This window comes from Danio aesculapii, chromosome 3 (genome assembly GCF_903798145.1).
Source record: "Danio aesculapii chromosome 3, fDanAes4.1, whole genome shotgun sequence".
Lineage (NCBI taxonomy): Eukaryota > Metazoa > Chordata > Actinopteri > Cypriniformes > Danionidae > Danio > Danio aesculapii.
The window spans coordinates 49383555-49401638 of record NC_079437.1 but is presented as its reverse complement, the minus strand read 5'-3'; the positions used below and the strand labels follow the sequence as shown (position 1 = coordinate 49401638).

General features: G+C 36.4%; 1 protein-coding gene across 8 annotated transcripts in view; it reads right to left on the bottom strand.

The window, feature by feature from the left end:
- hgs (hepatocyte growth factor-regulated tyrosine kinase substrate) overlaps nt 1–18084 on the bottom strand; it is a 42232-nt gene that overhangs the window by 14277 nt on the left and 9871 nt on the right. The window contains exons 1-11 of one of the 8 annotated variants that reach the window (XM_056454171.1): nt 17892–17980; nt 17633–17756; nt 12641–12693; nt 12481–12549; nt 12249–12373; nt 9452–9581; nt 7322–7420; nt 7136–7231; nt 3341–3379; nt 2638–2799; nt 2125–2338 (exon numbers count right to left, since the gene is read on the bottom strand). In XM_056454171.1, the coding sequence (XP_056310146.1) occupies nt 2125–2338; nt 2638–2799; nt 3341–3379; nt 7136–7231; nt 7322–7420; nt 9452–9581; nt 12249–12373; nt 12481–12549; nt 12641–12693; nt 17633–17645 (1000 nt within the window). In that variant the 5' untranslated portion in view covers nt 17646–17756; nt 17892–17980. Of the gene's footprint in view, nt 1–2124; nt 2339–2637; nt 2800–3340; nt 3380–7135; nt 7232–7321; nt 7421–9451; nt 9582–12248; nt 12374–12480; nt 12550–12640; nt 12694–17632; nt 17757–17891; nt 17981–18084 lie in introns of those variants that run through there. The other 7 variants (XM_056454163.1, XM_056454164.1, XM_056454165.1 and 4 more) reach the window with 7 other exon arrangements.

The window sequence follows — 18084 nt, the reverse complement described above, 5'->3', positions numbered from 1 at the left end:
AGTTGTTTTGATCGAAAGAGAATTTGATTCAAAGATTGGAAAATATATTTTAAAAAACAATCATTAGAATTTAATAGATAAATGGTTATATAATTTAATTATTATTTATGATCATTTTAATTTAATAGATAAGTTATAAAAATAAACCACTACAACTTGATATTAATGAAAGAGATTTCTTGTGCATACAGGAAAGAATCAATGACAATAAAATGATATTAGACCTCCCCCCCCCCACATTTTTAAAAAGAAGGTTAATTTTACAAGTCCCCTAAAGTTAAACTCTTGACTTGAACCATTATTGAACAATGTAACTACAGAGGACTCCCGCTTTAAATAGGAAAATAATCAAAGTTAATTTTGTAATTTTTCAAATGAAATGCTAACGATCAAATCCGATTCAATGAATTATGCCAAGTAAAGCTAACAGTGACCCTACCAGAACAAGAGTTCAGCTGAATGGATTCAACTTATGAAGACTTGTAAAACCAGCATTTATTTTTAAAAATGTTCTTTTAAAAAAAAAAGTGTTCTTTTTTAATATTTACATTTAAAGAGCCCATATTATGGGTTTTTGAAAATGCCCTTCCATGTAGTGTGTAACACAGCTCTAAGTGAAGTGAAATATCCAGCTAAGGCTTAAATCTGTAAGTGTACAGTGTTTAAAACTATTGATTCATCTATAAAAGAGTCGACTCATAGTGCTTCAAACGAGTCGCCTTGATAACGAGTCATTAGGTGTTTCGCGATGACGCAGCCACGAAACACAAGCCTCGCCAGTAGTTACGCGCGCAAACCAGGGAGATTTGAAACCTGCGGCCCCGCCCACTAACACAGAAAAAACACTAGACACACACACACAGACACCGCCGGTCGAATGAAGTCACGCTGTGCTCAGATGGATAATATTGACAGTCTCTACCCAAAGATGAGTTGTTAACCTGGTACAGTACACGCGGTTACTCTTTATATTCTCTTATCACATGTAAGCCACGTTAAAAACGCGACGCGTGCCGCTTTGTTTACGGATTTAACGTTAAAGGCTTTTGTGAGCTCGCGTTCCACTGCCGTTTGTCGTTGCTATGGCGATCGATCGTAAGCTAGGAGACAGGAGACTTGTGTCACTTTCCCTAGTTCTTCTGAGGAGCGTTGTGTGTGTGTGTGTGTGAGAGAGAGAGAGAGAGAGAGAGAGAGAGAGAGAGAGAGAGACTCGCGTCGCTTTCCCTAGTTCTTCTGAGGAGCGTTGTGTGTGTGTGTGTGTGTGAGAGAGAGAGACTCGCGTCGCTTTCCCTAGTTTTTCTGAGGAGCGTTGTGTGTGTGTGAGAGAGAGAGAGAGAGAGAGAGAGAGAGAGAGAGAGAGAGAGAGAGAGAGAGAGACTCGCGTCGCTTTCCCTAGTTCTTCTGAGGAGCGTTGTGTGTGTGTGTGAGAGAGAGAGAGAGAGACTCGCGTCGCTTTCCCTAGTTTTTCTGAGGAGCGTTGTGTGTGTGTGAGAGAGAGAGAGAGAGAGAGAGAGAGACTCGCGTCGCTTTCCCTAGTTCTTCTGAGGAGCGTTGTGTGTGTGTGTGAGAGAGAGAGAGAGAGAGAGACTCGCGTCGCTTTCCCTAGTTCTTCTGAGGAGCGTTGTGTGTGTGTGTGAGAGAGAGAGAGGGAGAGAGAGAGAGACTCGCGTCGATCTCCCCAGTTCTTCTGAGGAGGGTTGTGTGTGTGTGTGTGAAAAAAGCCTTACACTATGAAGCGCGTGTGCACTGTGACTACTTTTATATAGTTGATTACCAGCTGGGCATTTCACTCTGTCTCGCTGAAGCCTGTCACTGTCGACCAATCGCAGCAGGCTGTCATCGGTCCAATCAGCGCAGATTAGCTTCGCGCTGAGGAGGGGGTTGGGAACAAATGAATCGCTGAACGATTCATATGGGAGTCGTTGGGATAATTAGGTAAAAATAAATGCAGGTTATAAGACCATCAAAGTGTTTTATGACCTTGCATGCATATTAGACTGTTGTTGGAGACCCTTACAACCTAAATATGACCCTATTTCATGTATAATATGGGCTCTTTAAATTGTTATATTACTTTACCATATTAACATCCATCACATTTGGCACTGTATATGCATGACTCACGTCTCTTTTCATCCAGCTGGTTGAGTATCTCCAGCAGTTGTGGATGCATGTTGTTGATGGACTGGAAGAGAGAGAGAACTGCGCTGTCATTGGTGATGCTGCGGCCTCGCATGTGGTTGCTCTTCATGCGGTTCAGGAAGGTGGTGACTGCATTCTGCAAGGCCTTCAGGAACTGTTCATGGTTCTCCTCAGACTCTCCATTCTGATACTGCTGCTGAAGAGACACCATTTCAGAACACCATTAAAAAACACTTTAGTTTAAGTAACAATTACTTCAGACACACCCTATTACTGGTCTCTACTAATCTTTTTTACATCCCTACTCCTACCAAATACCACAACCCAACTACTACTACTACTACATTTTCAGCCGTTATTAGAGCAGTTAATTAGTAGTTCATGCAGCCAAAAATTTTTAGTCAATGGTTTGTTAATCGCGAGAATTGTACATAAAAATAAACTGAGACCAAAAAAAAAACTGTAGTAAAAGAAGATGATCAGCGCTCCAAATACCTCCACGATGTTGATTGGCTGGACTGGAACGTGGCTTTCCACTGGTTGGCTGACCGGTACAGGCTCAGCCAATGAAACAGGAGCAGGAGCAGAGGGGGTGGGGCTCTTGCGAACCTCTTCTTGTTTTTTCTCCCAGTAAGTTCTGTTCAGGTAACGGGCCAGCTGAAAACAAAGAAAATATTATTTAATACACAGACTGTGTTTTTCAGTACTTTGATGTTGTTGTTGACTTTGTTGTCAGCCATAAATTGGATAAAAGTAACATTTGTAATGTTATAATATTCTTTTTCTATAAAATTTGATAAAATTTTTTTGCATTTTTATATTTATTAAATAACAAATGTATCACGAATTCCACAAAAATACTAAGTAGCACAACAGCTTTCAATATTTATAACAACACAGGCATCAAATCATCATATTTGACGTATTTCTGTACGATGATGCACATAGTGAAATAAAAACAGATTATATTATCGTTTTTAACTGTAGTTTTGATCACAAACACTCCCTTGTTAAACAGAGATTCACAAAAAGCTTTTCCAACCACAACATTTTTTAACGGTAACTTGTATAACAAGACTGGACATTTATTATCATATTGACTCTACTAATTCACCGTAAAAAAATAGAGATCATTTTCATCTTTGCATTAACAAGTTAAAAAAAAAAAAAAAAAAAAAAAAAAGAAAAGGTATTTTACCTCTGGATCCACTTCTTCAGCCGATGGAGCTGATGAGTTCTGAAATTTAAAAAGAGAAACTATTTTTAGAAAACCATTTTAGAAAAAGCTCTGGACTGAATAACTTTGGATGTGTTCACACTGGGACTAGTCCTTAAAAAAAATAAATTATACATTTACTTGTAGTTCATGAGGTGTAAATTCATTTCTATACATTACGAGGTCTGTTTTATTCCTTCTATAAACATTACTTAGGCCATATGTGGCTACGTTGACATCTGTTTATCATCTGTCCTTCTGTATACAGTACATTACATAGTTAGGCTACATGTGGCTGGGAAAAAAACTGTAATCCATGTATGGTGACCTGGTGGGTAGGGCTGTGCGATAACACAATATTTGATCGTGGACGATCAAAATTACTGCACGATCCATTTTTTCCAGAAAAATCGTTGTATCGCCATATAGCAAAGCTTAAAAATGAAAAAAAAAAATCCATTCGATCACTCCAAGCAGAATTGTTTTATTTTTTTTGTTTCTGTTCTTGCATTCCTTATTAAACAAAACATTCTGAAAACCGTTTTCTAGAAAAAAAAAAAAAAAAACGGTTAATAACATTATTTCATTATAAAGTATTGCAGGGCTCTAGAGTGGCCTGATTTCTTAATGGTGCAACTAAAAAAAATTCTATTTGAGCGGTAAAATTAATAGAATTTTCGCTAAGTATTGTTAATGAAATATTTATACTATAAACTTGCTTTTGGTTATATCTATACCGGCTCTCGCTCACCAGCAGCAGTTGATTGAAACACGCTGCTTACGGGCACTACACACACAGTCCCATCTCCTTATCTAACAGCAAGTGCTGAAACGCGCAACCAGTTTTATTTGTTGCTGATTTGCGTGTTAATTTTTTAAAGTGTCTTTTATTTTTTTAAATCTCACAAATTAGGCTAACATAATCTACCTCTGAGATATTAGTTCAATAGCCTTGTGCTGATGGCTATTGACCAACACCCCCTGTATACAGTTTACACACTGCAGGTCTACAGTTCTGTGTTATGAATGACATGTTTTAAAGCGAGAGCGAGATGAGACCTCAAATTCAATGTGTGGCTGCACTTCACAGTTTCTTTTTACAGTTTCTGCAAATATTGACTATATCTAAATTGATTTTTCATTCGATTGAAATGTAGTCAACTACATGAAGTAACTATCGGTTTTGGAAGAGAGTTGCTTCAGTAATGAAAGACACAGTTGGTGGAAACACCACCACATTTTTAATAAAAATAAAAATAAAAAGTGTTTCAAACTATATTATCTTTTCATAGACTGGCATAAATACGCATCGCGGCCAGACATTTATAGTTTATATAAAAATGAGCGGTTACCTCATTTCATTGTGATCATTATGTGGATCATATTGCATATTTGGTTATTTCTTCAGTTGCCTTGTAAATAATGTATTTTATTAATGGATGGTTTATAAGGACTAAGCTACTGAATACTGTAATTCTCAGAATAGAAAAGGTTTGGGTGGTTTGTTAATATATCATATCATTCAAAACTTTATCTATCATGTTTATGATCTGCCCCTCATCCTTCAATATTACAGATTGATTTATCAGATGATTCGTCATAAAAGAAATATTAACAAAAGGATTTTCTTTATGGAGACCCATCTAAAAACAATCGACAAATCAATAATTCATTTAGTATAAATACAAGTTTTAAGAGCAATAACTTAAACTGAAACAAACCTTTGTACATGAAAGAGCCAGGTTCTCATTAACCTTTAAGACAAGCTTGTCGCATCAGAAACGACTCTCGCTTATGACGTCTGCTTCGCAGACATTTTACGTTTTATGCATCACTGTCGCATTTGTGCACGTGATTTAAATGAATGCTTTTGGTCTTCCAAATTCATATAATAAAAAGAACAATAAAATAACGTTATTAACCGGTTAACTGTAAATGTTTCTGTTCAGAACGATTAAAGTTGAACTTGTTTTCGTTTTTTTTGTTTCAGTTCCTGCAAAATGTCATTTGTTTCCGTTTTTCATTTCCATTCCTTGAACCGGTTCAGAGCCCTGATTAAAATATTCTTAAACATACATGGTAAGAGTATATTTTTATATGGTGACATTAGTTTGGTTGCATTTTACCTTTGTAATTTGCAAAACAGTCTTAAAAAAACTACTTGAAAAAGAATCAGGATAAAAATCGTGATATGATATTTTTTACATATTGCCCACCCCTACTTGTGGGTAGTAGAAACTAGTTAAAAGAAGAACACACTCTTCCTTCTGTGTCTCACTCTGCAGAAACCTGCGTTGCTGTATGATTGTGTGAACTTCTTTGTAAAGAATAAAACTTTAAAAGACATTTCGGGTAAGACATTGGGCTCTATTTTAACGATCTAGGCACAAAGTCCACAGCGCAGGGCACAAAAGCATTAAGGGAATGTCAGAATCCACTTTTGCTATTTTAAGGACATAAAAATTTGCTTTGCGTCTAACAGGGTTGAGCTTATTCTCTTAATGAGTTATAGGTGTGTTTTGAGAATAAACCAAGCAGAGTGTCATCTCCCATTCCCTTTAAGAAACTGAGAGCTTCACTAATGAAAAAACAGTTAAACAGACAATTTGCAGCACAAGAATGAGAGATGAGCCTCCTCATTCTTTACTTTCACTTTCTTTCGTGGATAAGGAAACGTGTTGTACGCACAGACATCCATTAGCCTACATAATTAATTTGGTTTGTTAAGCGTAAAGATTTGTTTCAAAACAATTTCTAAATTCAGTTCTGATTTCCAGCAAATGAATAAATGAACAATAATAAAATGTGCGCTCAAAAAAGTGAGTTATATCCAACACACGTCCAATGCCCCATATATTCCAAAACCTGACAGGTGGGCAAATCTAAGCTTGTTTTTAAAAAAACAAATATAAATATGCATATAATAAATAATACTACTACTAATAACGACATTATCCAAAAGCAAATTATCATAAATAAACTGACCCGCCCACCCCCCGAGTTGAAGGCATAAAAACAGAGGTTTGGATATTTATGTATAAAATAATAATTTTTGTAACATTTTATTCCTTTAATTATTTTTCATTTGTAACGATATTTGTATTTTGCTGCATATCCTGTGTGCTTTAAGCAAAGTGTAAGGGAGGCGCACAACTAACGTGCTCTGTGCTGGACTTTAGACCTGTTCTCAGCTGGTCTATTGTGCAGGCTATTTTAGTTCCTCAAAATAGCAACACACCAGCAATGCGCCTTAACACAACTCCTTTTTTAGACCAGAACGCCTATGAGCCCACATGAGCACAAATAAATTTGCTATTTATACAGCGTCGTGCAAAACATCAAAATGACAATAGTGTCGAGCTGAAACTAGCATATAACATTTGCATTGCGCCTTGCGCCGGGTGTATGATAAGACCCTTTGTCTTCTTGACCAGAGCCTCTATACAGAGATTAGCCACTACATCAACTTAGTGTTTACATTGCCATTTAAGAATACAATAAAACATTTAAAACAATGCTTGTTATATTGGTTTCAGTTAAGAACTTGTTGACAGCAAATAAAACGTCTATTCTAAAAAAAATCATACATCAACAGAAAGCTTATTCATTGTGATGCACCTCAAGTTCAATGACATTTAGGTTACATTTGGAAGTGGACCTCTATGTATTTGTGGTGCACATCAAGATTTAGCATTCACACTTATTCCAAAGCATATCACTAATAGAGCAATCACACCAGAGTTCATTCTAATTACAGACTAAATCAACATCTCTTACCACAGGTGAGGAGTAGAGAGTGCTGACCGGAGGAGCAGAGGAGGTCACGGGAGTGGGATCTGCTTTGGGATAGGCAGAATAAGTGTTCTTCTGTCTCTGCACAAACGCACACAAACACAATCAATCATCACACAAGTCTTCGTTCACGCTGACAGAAGCACTGGTCTGTGGATGCAGACGTCTCACCATCCTCTCCTTCTCCTCGGCCTCACTCTGGGACAGAGCAATGGCCAGTTGAAGCTCCTCTTCCTCCTGCAGCGCCGCCTCGTCTCTTTTAGGAGGCATCTAAGGAGCAGAGCAGCCACAGCAGGTCAGACACAAACAACACCGGGGTGGAGAAACCCAGATGGACACCATTTCATTCCATTTGTATTCATTTCAATACATGTACAAATAGAGAAAAAATTTTCTCATAACAATTTTGCTTCTCATTATAATTTAACACTATTTGGTCTATTAAATATTCAGGTAAGGGAACATTAGAAAATGAGTTTACAGTTTATAATGGAATAATTAGTAATTATTAATTAATAAGAGAGAAAAAATCATCAGCTTACCCCGATTAAGACAAAATGTTAATACATTTTTATAAAATATTAAAAAAAAAAAAACAACACTGATATGATCACTGATTTGTTATACAACTATATTGAAAGGTGAAGGATGTCATTTCTGAACTATTCTGAACAGCACCAGACCAAACTGAAAATTTTATTACATGGACATCAGTAATCAAATTATTTGCCTTAATCTGAATAATAATATGATTAAGGTGTTTACATGAGTTGCTTTTTGAATGTTCCTTTCATGATCCTGTTTTACATGTTATAGCACATAATATGATTAACGTCATCGCGTCACCGCGCTTTCCACGTTTTCTTAAGAGTTTCATGTAATTTCAAGTGTTTAATTTTTAATTTGTCAACTTTAATTGCAGTTTGGCACTTACACTTTTATTCAGCAACATTTCATGCATGGCCCCCATGTCAAACGAGATATTGGATTGAGTGTTTTAGAGTGTTGTTTTAATGGAATTTGATACCACATGCCTTGTGAAAAAAAAGCCTCCGCATTTCATGATGCAGGTGTCTGTGGTCCTTCACTGACTCTGTGGGTGCAGAGAATGGTGTCAAACAGCCATGCGGATATAGACTATCCTGTCACAAAACGTGGAAAAAAAATCCTACACAACGGGAAAAACACAAAAAATAAATTGCTTTTTGTATGGTAGACTCTTCAGACAATATCAGAGTATTGTCTTAATCGTCCTAAAATCGAATTATTGGTGTCCATGTAAACATTCTTATTGACTGAACTATTTGGTGCAAATCTGGTTGATTAGTGTGAACATACACCATTCAAAGGCGTATTTATTTATATATTTATGACTCAACAAGGACATGCTAAAATTATTAAAAGTGCCAATAAGAACATTTATCATGTCATAAAACTTTCTCATACCTCTCAGGAAGTATGCTCGGGCATTCGGTTTGAAATGGGAAACATCAAATTCTCCAAAATTGCTTGACAAGCTTACAATTAAATTTTATATTACATCAATACATTTAAACAACAACTGTCTCTTTAGTTTCATTTCTAAACATTGGAGTCTCACAAAATCTGCAGAAATTCACTTCTGGTCCCAGCACCTCGACCGGAGAATCGTCAGTCTACATCAATGATTGGCTCCTGTGGGCGGGGCTTCATTCGCCATATTGACTGTAACACTTTTCCCCATTCAAAACTATACGAGTGACATGTTTTGTGTATTCTATAGTCTTTGGATCTACTCATCTAATGAATGAACAGGGCAATGCAGTGCATTAAGACGGAGTAATGTTGCTTGCATTTTTATCATTTTTACTACACTTTAGTCTCGTATTTTTTCGTCAATGAAAATAATATCTGTCATCCCTTCATCTCATCTTTAGTCTTGAAAAGAAGGTCTTCAAAACTAGTATTTCTCTTTTTATTTTGAAGATAAATTTTTTTTTTAAAAAACAAACTTTTGAACAGCACTGTAAATATAAACGCCAAACAAAAATAAATATCCAGAGGACATATTTTAGGCATTGGCACAGAAATGACACTTCACCTTTAAATATCACTGATTAGAATGGGATTGACAGACGTTACTAGACAGCAAAATGTGCCCTCACTCATGAGCCTCAAAATTGCTTTGCATTGAAGTTCCAAATAAACCGTTGCACGAATGACAATGCTATAGTTGTATTGTCCGTGTCGATAAATTTGGCAGAATGCTTCATAATTGTGACGCCCATGAGCAAAAGCCCTCTATGAAATGCAACTACTTACTGATTCGGTGGGCACTACCTGAGACTGCTGGGACAGAGGGCTGGTCAGGTACTCAGGGGGGAGTTCCGACGGCCCAGCGCTGGATGCCTTCCCTTCCGCTTTTCTAGGAGGGGGAGAGAGGGAAGGGTGGCTGGTGAGGAGAAAGGGTTTGGAGAGACACACATCCTGGTAAATCTCTGGAGGTCAGCAGAATTATAAACATCACAAATCCAACACAAAAACCATAACATTAAAGATATATAGAATTAATGAATCAAAAGATATTGCGGAGGTGTGGGGTTTTCTGATGAAAATATGACTGTGACCAGTTTAGTTCTCTCTTTGTCTAATGACTTAAATAGATCATGATACCACACAGTTGAAAAGCTGCTAAAGGTAGCAAATATATAAGTGTTTAAATGATGGGTATAAAAATCTTTTTTTTAATGATTCCATCAGTATTATATTCAGTTTTACTCGATCCTTCAGAAATAATTCATTTAATGATCTAGTAACAGTTTATAATATCAATGTTGAAAACAACTGTGATGCTACATATTTGCAGAAATGTAACAGTGGTCCCTCGCTATAACGCGGTTCTCTTTTCATGGCCTCACAGTTTCGCTGACTTTTTTCATGTAATTTGACAAGATTTTTTCTACAGCACATTGTTCTGCGTCCTAATTAGTGCATTGTGTTCTGCATCCAGACTGGCTGTAGACCACTGTCAATCAATCTCCTCCATGCCTCGTCTTCTGTACAGTACAGAAGGCATTCAGCTTGCCAAATATACATAAACCTTCAATCACTAGCAGTGTGACTCTGAAGTGCTGTACTGTATGGTTGCGAGTTTTTCCCCCAAAATGTCGACGAAATTTTCTGCACCAAAGGCACACAAAAGACAGAGGACAATGCTAACCATCGCATAAAAATTTGGACTTCTGGACACGCTAAAGGAAGGTAGAAGTTACACAGCTGTGTACGTGGCTTTATTACGGAATAAATAAATGAAGATCAAATGATTTTGATCTTTGGTTTCATTTTATAATACTGGAATTATTTTTCTATAAAAGTTTGATCTTTGAGAGTGTTTAAATGAGAGAAAAGTGTGAAAATGGTAATGCCTGTCTGAGAAAAGTGTATAAAGTGTGTAGTGAGGGGTTTTACAGCCTTAAAACATCTTTAATAATTGTGTATATATATATATATATATATATATATATATATATATAAATTTAAAAAAAGCTGACTACTTCGCAGATTTCGCCTATTGCGGGTCATTTTTGTACTTTAAGGATTTCTTAAGACAAATTTTGAAGAACCACAATAATTTGAACTACAAGCCTTTTGTAACGTTATTAATGTGTCTTTAGTCACTTTTGACCAGTTTATTGTGTGCTTTCTTAATTAAAAACATAACAGAATGAACAAAATAACAGAAGATAATAGAAGGAAAAAGTAGTGACTAAACTTTTGATTAGCAGTGCATGTCAAACAAAAACATGGCATTACATGACAGGAGATTGGCTACCGTTTACAACAACGTGTAACTGTGATTAAGATTAAGCCCTACAGGTTTAGGTGAATAAAAAGGTGGAGTATTGTAACTGTATAATCATCAGTTACTGTATAATCTTTTTTATGGGCAAATAGACCATTTTGAGAGATGTCAACAATTACAATTGTCCCAACAAATATTCCTGTTTTACATTTTTAATTTCTATAGTTTCCGAGAGTTCAGAAAGGTCCAGATATTAATAAATAATTTTATGACAGCTGTTTTAACGGTAATATAGGATTGAATTGCATTTTGCTGCAATTATGAAATAGTTTGAAAACAAGCAGAAAATGTTCATGGGCCAATGACGTCACCACATTAAAATGGTCTATAAATATTACACTAAGAACACTCGTAGATGGCTTTAATGAGTGATTCATGGAACCAAACAATTTTTACATGTAAAACAACTTTCTCATTTATAATCAAAGAAAGTAGCTATGACTGAATCAGTGAAAATTTGCCTTCAATTATTAACTCCAAAAACATCATGTAGAAAGGAAACTACTCTTAAAGGCACAAATATTCTGCTCTGGTTTTGATTCCAACTATTTTCATTGGCAAAAGTAGTTAAAAAAGCAACTATATTATCAATATCACATTTGCAACTGATATTCAGTAAAATGTCACTCTAGCATGTGTGGTATTACACACCTACATATTTTAATTTGCTCAAATTGAGTTCTGAAATGATGTGCATTATACAAATCAAAAAGTGTTTTGATAATATATTTGATGATTGAAAATAGGAACATGATCATGATATCCTAATGTTTTTGCCATTAAAAAAAAAAAGAAGAATTTTGTCTTATTCAATGTATTTTGGCTAATCCCACAAATATATCATGCAGCTTAAGGTTTGTGGTTCAGGGTCCCAAATATAAAAATAAAAAACAAAAAACAATAAACAAACGTAACTTGAACTAACAGGCTCATTCTAAGAGCATTACAAAATGCTTCAAAATGCAGTCATTGCATTTGGACTCTCAAAACTTGACTAAATTAGTAAAATATAGACCATTTTGAGGGATGTAAACGAAAACTATGGTCCAAATGTATTTTCTGTTTTACATATTAAATTTCTAGAGCTTCCAATAAGTTATTATTGAATTGCCTTCTTATAGTCATGAAATAGTTTGATAACTAGCAGGAAATGTTCATGGGCATGAAATGGTCTATTAACTCAAGGTAATCCTCACTGTTCCGCAAAGAACAAAAGCAGCAGCACAATGAGAGGTATCCGTCTTCACATATACTCACTTGTTGAGAATCTCGAAGCAGGGCTCACACACTCGCACCTCCTTCTCAATACCGAACTTGGGAATGGTTGAGTACTTCGAAGAGCACTTCCCACAGAAAATCTGCCCACATGCCCTGCAGTGGTGCTGAAAGAACCACCAGCAGCTTATGCATCATGAGAACAGTGCATTCATATCATTTGATTAACATTCAGTAACTCTAGATTCAAGATTATCAAAGAAGTTTTATGTACCTTTCGGGTCATAACCCCAAACTGAACCCTACATCTGTGACACTCCTCTGCATCCACCCAATCAGGGGCCTGGAATAAAAAAAACAAACACAAACCGCTCATGAACCAATCCTCTCAGAGTGTGCAGAATGCATCAGCTTTACAAAAGAGTTATTCTCACCCTCTCTGCTGCAAACATGGCATCGCTCTCCTTGAATTCTGGGAAGACGTGACCTGAAAAAGTTGAAGCATCGATTTTATTTTAAAAATGTGAATTCTTTTTAAGAACCGGCATATGCTGTTTGTCCAACCATATGTTTTTTTTTTTTTTCAAATAAAAATGTCAGGCTACCTTAAATTGATCACTCCACAGAAAATAGGCCTATGGGTTTAATTAATGCTCTAATTCTTATATCACAAGCCTCTGTCAATATTTTTAATAAAAGGCATTACAGATTAATGATTATGTCTTGAGCATCTGATTTTTACGGAGACCCGGAAAGGGACAAATGGGGATGGTGGGGGACAAAATTGGGTGGAAGGAAAAAAAAACTGGATGTGAGAAAACAAACACTGACAGGAAAACATATATATTTTTAGGTTTTTGCGTTCCCTCATAAAGATTGTGTTATCTCGCAAAGATGTTTTGCAAAACCGTTTTTCTTTAAAACACTTCCTGTTCACTTCATACATGTTAACCCTCCCGTTTTTGCCAGTATTCTCCCGTATTTCACCATTCTATCCCGCTATCATCCTATCATTAAATATTTTCCCATATTTCTCATACAGTTGAAGTTAGAATTATTAGTCCCCCTAAATTATTAGTTTATTTTTCCCCAATTTTTTTTAACGAGGAGAAGATTTTTTACAACACATTTCCAAACATAATAGTTTTAATAACTCATTTCTAATAACTGGTTTATTTTAACTTTTCCTTGATGAGAGTAAATAATATTTTACTAGACAATTTAGCTTAAAGTGACATTTAAAGGCTTAACTAGGTTAATTAGGCAGGTTAGGGTAATTAGGGTAGTTATTGTATAATGATGGTTTGTTCTGAAGACAGTCGAAAAAAAATTAGCTTAAAGGGGCTAATGATTTTGACCTTAAAATGGTTCATAAAAAAATTTAAAACTGATTTTATTCTAGCCGAAATAAAGCATATAAGACTTTCTCCAGAAGAAAAAAATATTATCAGAATATTTCCTTGCTCTGTTAAACATAATTAGGGAAATATTTTTAAAAAAAAGGGGTGGGGGGGGGGCTAATAATTCAACTGTGTATTTTAAATCTTGAAAGCATGCTGAAATTAATATAAAAATATTAATCAGTATAAAAAAGTCTGCATTCACCTTGATTCCATTAAAGCTGTGCGTCAATCATCGCCCTTTATATGCAACCTCTGAATCAGAGAATGCATGTCTAAGCGCTCTGACGGACTGTATGGTAAACTGCTCCCAGATCAGCTTCTGTACACGCCATTTAAAGAAGAGCTAAAGTGCAGGACAGTTTAGGATTCGGGTGTCACTTTAAATGGAATGTACAGAAGCTGATCTGGGATCAGTTATCATACGGAGTGCATCCATCAGGGCGCTTATACATGCATTTGCTGATTCAGAGGTTGCATATGAAGGGCGATGATTGACACACAGCTTTAAATGGAAAGAAAGTGAATGCAGACATTTTTATATTCATTTCAGTGTGCTTTCAAGATTAAAAATATAAGAAATATGGGAAAATACTTAATGATAGGATGATAGCGAGATAGAATGGTAAAACACGGAATAATACTGGCAAAAATGAGAGGGTTGACATGTATGAAGTGAACCGGAAGTGTTTGTGGAAAAACTGTTTTGCGAGGGATCGCAAAACATCTTTGCGAGATAATGCAATCTTTGCGAGGGAACACAAAAACTTTAAAAATATATATATATTCCTATCACAGTTTTTTTTTCCCCACCATCACCGCCCTTCCCGGTGTCTGTAGATTTTACCTTAGAGCTTGTGAGTTTTTATTTTCTCTCTCACTCGCGGTTCATGTGCGTGCGCTGAATGTGATGAAAGAGAATGACAAGGCTCATTTGTTGACTTTTTGTAAAGTAAAGGCTACTTTAGCATGTAACAATTTTGTTGTTTACATATGATATTGAATTCATTTGCATAGATTTTTTATAAGCTGTAAAACGAAAGCCTGGTGCGGAGTTATAATTATGCAAAAATCAAGAAAATCTTTGGATTTGTTTGGTTCGTAGATTAGGCTATGAAGGCTATTTTAAAAATGGATATTTAATAAGAACTATTAATAACTGTAATTTTCCACATGGAAAAAAAGGTTGGTTTGTTAGTTGTAAATGAACTCATCAATAGCCTATTTATTGAGTTTATGACGCAGATCCAGGACAGAGGCGATCAGCATCAGCACTGGTTTAGCATCAACTCGTCTGTGTCAAACTATAAACAGCAATATCTATCTATTTAACTTTGCTTCTTTGGCAAAATACGTCTGTAAGCACATGTGGTTGCATCACGCGAGTTAACAAATGTGTGTTTTAGGGACCGATCACATTGATCACTAGTCTCTGCTCCATCTTTAAAAGTTCTCCGTAGTCACCTTGACAACACAAACACTGATGTCACCTCAACTGAAACCCTGCCTCTGCTTTCATTTGATTGAAGAATGAAAAAGACGCGACTGATGTAGCGTGCAAAACACTCGCGGCCATAAGTAAACTATTCAAAAGATGCGACTCTCAATGCAAAAAGTGCGTTCGAAGTGATCGGCGCCTTATGCAGCCAAACTTTAAAAATATATAAAATAATAATTTTTAATCATTTACCTGATACCATTAATCTGTTAAAATAGCACCCTTGCGGTTAACAGTTAATCAGTTATTTTAAGCATCCCTAGTCCCCTTTAATTTTAAATTAAAAACCAATTAATGAGTATTTCTGCTACAGAATGCATTATGCATTAAAGAGCCCATATTATACATGAAATAGGGTCATATTTAGGTTGTAAGGGTCTCCAACAACAGTCTAATATGCATGCAAGGTCATAAAACACTTTTATGGTCTTATAATCTGCATTTATTTTTACCTAATTATCCCAACGACTCCCATATGAATCGTTCAGCGATTCATTTGTTCCCAACCCCCTCCTCAGCGCGAAGCTAATCTGCGCTGATTGGACCGATGACAGCCTGCTGCGATTGGTCGACAGTGACAGGCTTCAGCACGAGACAGAGTGAAATGCCCAGCTGGTAATCAACTATATAAAAGTAGTCACAGTGCACACGCGCTTCATAGTGTAAGGCTTTTTTCACACACACAACCCTCCTCAGAAGAACTGGGGGAAGCGACGCGAGTGTCTCTGTGTGTCTCTGTGTGTCTCTGTGTGTCTCTGTGTGTCTCTGTGTGTCTCTCTCTCTCTCTCTCTCACTCACTCACTCACTCACTCACTCACTCACTCACTCACTCACGCACGCACGCACGCACGCACGCACGCACGCACGCACGCACGCACGCACGCACGCACGCACGCACGCACGCACACACGCACGCACGCACGCACGCACGCACGCACGCACGCACACACGCACACACACACACACACACACACACACACACACACACACAACGCTCCTCAGAACTAGGGAAAGCGACGCGAGTCTCCTGTCTCCTAGCTTACGATCGCCATAGCGACGACAAACGGCAGTGGAACGCGAGCTCACAAAAGCCTTTAACGTTAAATCCGTAAACAAAGCGGCACGCGTCGCGTTTTTAACGTGGCTTACATGTGATAAGAGAATATAAAGAGTAACCGCGTGTACTGTACCAGGTTAACAAGTAACAAAACACAATAAATACATACTTTGCAAGCTAGAGTAAACGAGGCAACAATTTTAATCGCACTTACTTACACTAGTGAATAAACCTCAACCACTGACTCTTCACAGTTTCATCTTTGGGTAGAGACTGTCAATATTATCCATCTGAGCACAGCGTGACTTCATTCGACCGGCGGCGTCTGTGTGTGTGTGTCTAGTGTTTTTTCTGTGTTAGTGGGCGGGGCCGCAGGTTTCAAATCTCCCTGGTTTGCGCGCGTAACTACTGGCGAGGCTTGTGTTTCGTGGCTGCGTCATCGCGAAACACCTAATGACTCGTTATGAAGACGACTCGTTTGAAGCACTATGAGTCAACTCTTTTATAGATGAATCAATAGTTTTAAACACTGTACACTTACAGATTTAAGCCTTAGCTGGATATTTCACTTCACTTACAGCTGTGTTACACACTACATGGAAGGGCATTTTCAAAAACCCATAATATGGGCTCTTTAAAAGATTTTTCCTATAAACTGCAGAACAATGCAAATACTTAAATCATTAACCTTTAAATGGCGTTTTTGTTTGTTTACAATATGTTCAGATTAGAACATATTACATAATAAAAACAACAATAATAACTTCATACAACAATAAAAGATACAAAAAAAAAACACAAAAATAGAGTCGTTTTTTTTTCCAATACGACATATGAAAAATAAATTTAAAATCTTCCTGGAGAGTGCTGTACGAATCAAACAAATAACACAATTTCGGATGTTCTTGAAAGAAGCTACACAAATTTTATTCAATGAAAAAGACAATAAAGACAAATATTCTTAAATATAACTTTAATTAAAAACCACCATCTTTAATTTGAATAAATATAAAAAAGTCATTCATTCTTTTGATTAAAAGCTGTATTTTCAGCATACTCCATTCATCAATGTCATATAATCCTTCATACATTTCAAATAAATATTACAATAAAAAGGTTTTAAATTGTAATTTAAATTTTAAACTGTAATAAAATATTAAAATAATGCTTTTTTGTGAGCATTCTATTAAAAAATGATAAATTAAATAATAATAATAAAACAAATTAATTTAATATTTTAATTAAAGTGATTGGCGCAAAGTGCAAACATTTGACCGCCAGTGGTCAAAAAATGTATAAAAGTGGTCTCATTTAAAAGTAAAGTCTTAATATTAATGATGAATACTTTGTGTTAGTAAAATATAAGCATTGCGCTGGAAAGAATTTTTTAAATGCAGCAGTGTATCGTCTCTTGTTGACTGCAAACCACTGGATGAATGAACTCACTATAGAAAGGTAGTTCATGTCTTACCTTCCACCTTCATAATTTGATAGGTGTCCTGGACAACTTTGTACTTGGGTTCGTTTCGGAAGGCGTGAGCCCAGGCCTGGATCAGATAAAGGATCTTGTTCTTCACGTTAGGTTCGGGTTGTTTCTAAAGACAGAAAAGTTACATTCTGTCAGCAACAACTTGAAAACAATACCTGAGCCATGAAGTCAGAACTCAGAAGTTGCCAGACAAGTTTATAAAAAAAGAAACAACAAAAAAACTCAGATTCCACTCTGTCACCTGAAACACTTCAAAATCTCACAAAAAGTCAGCAAAATAAATCCAAATGCAGTGTGGTGTTTCTGATTTCTGCTGGAACTTCCCTCAAATAAACATGTGACCTGACGACACAATCAGGAAATGCAGCGCCGCATGAGTCACTGGCTTTGACCCACTTGGAAAGATCATAAACGCAAAGGCCAAAAACTCTTAA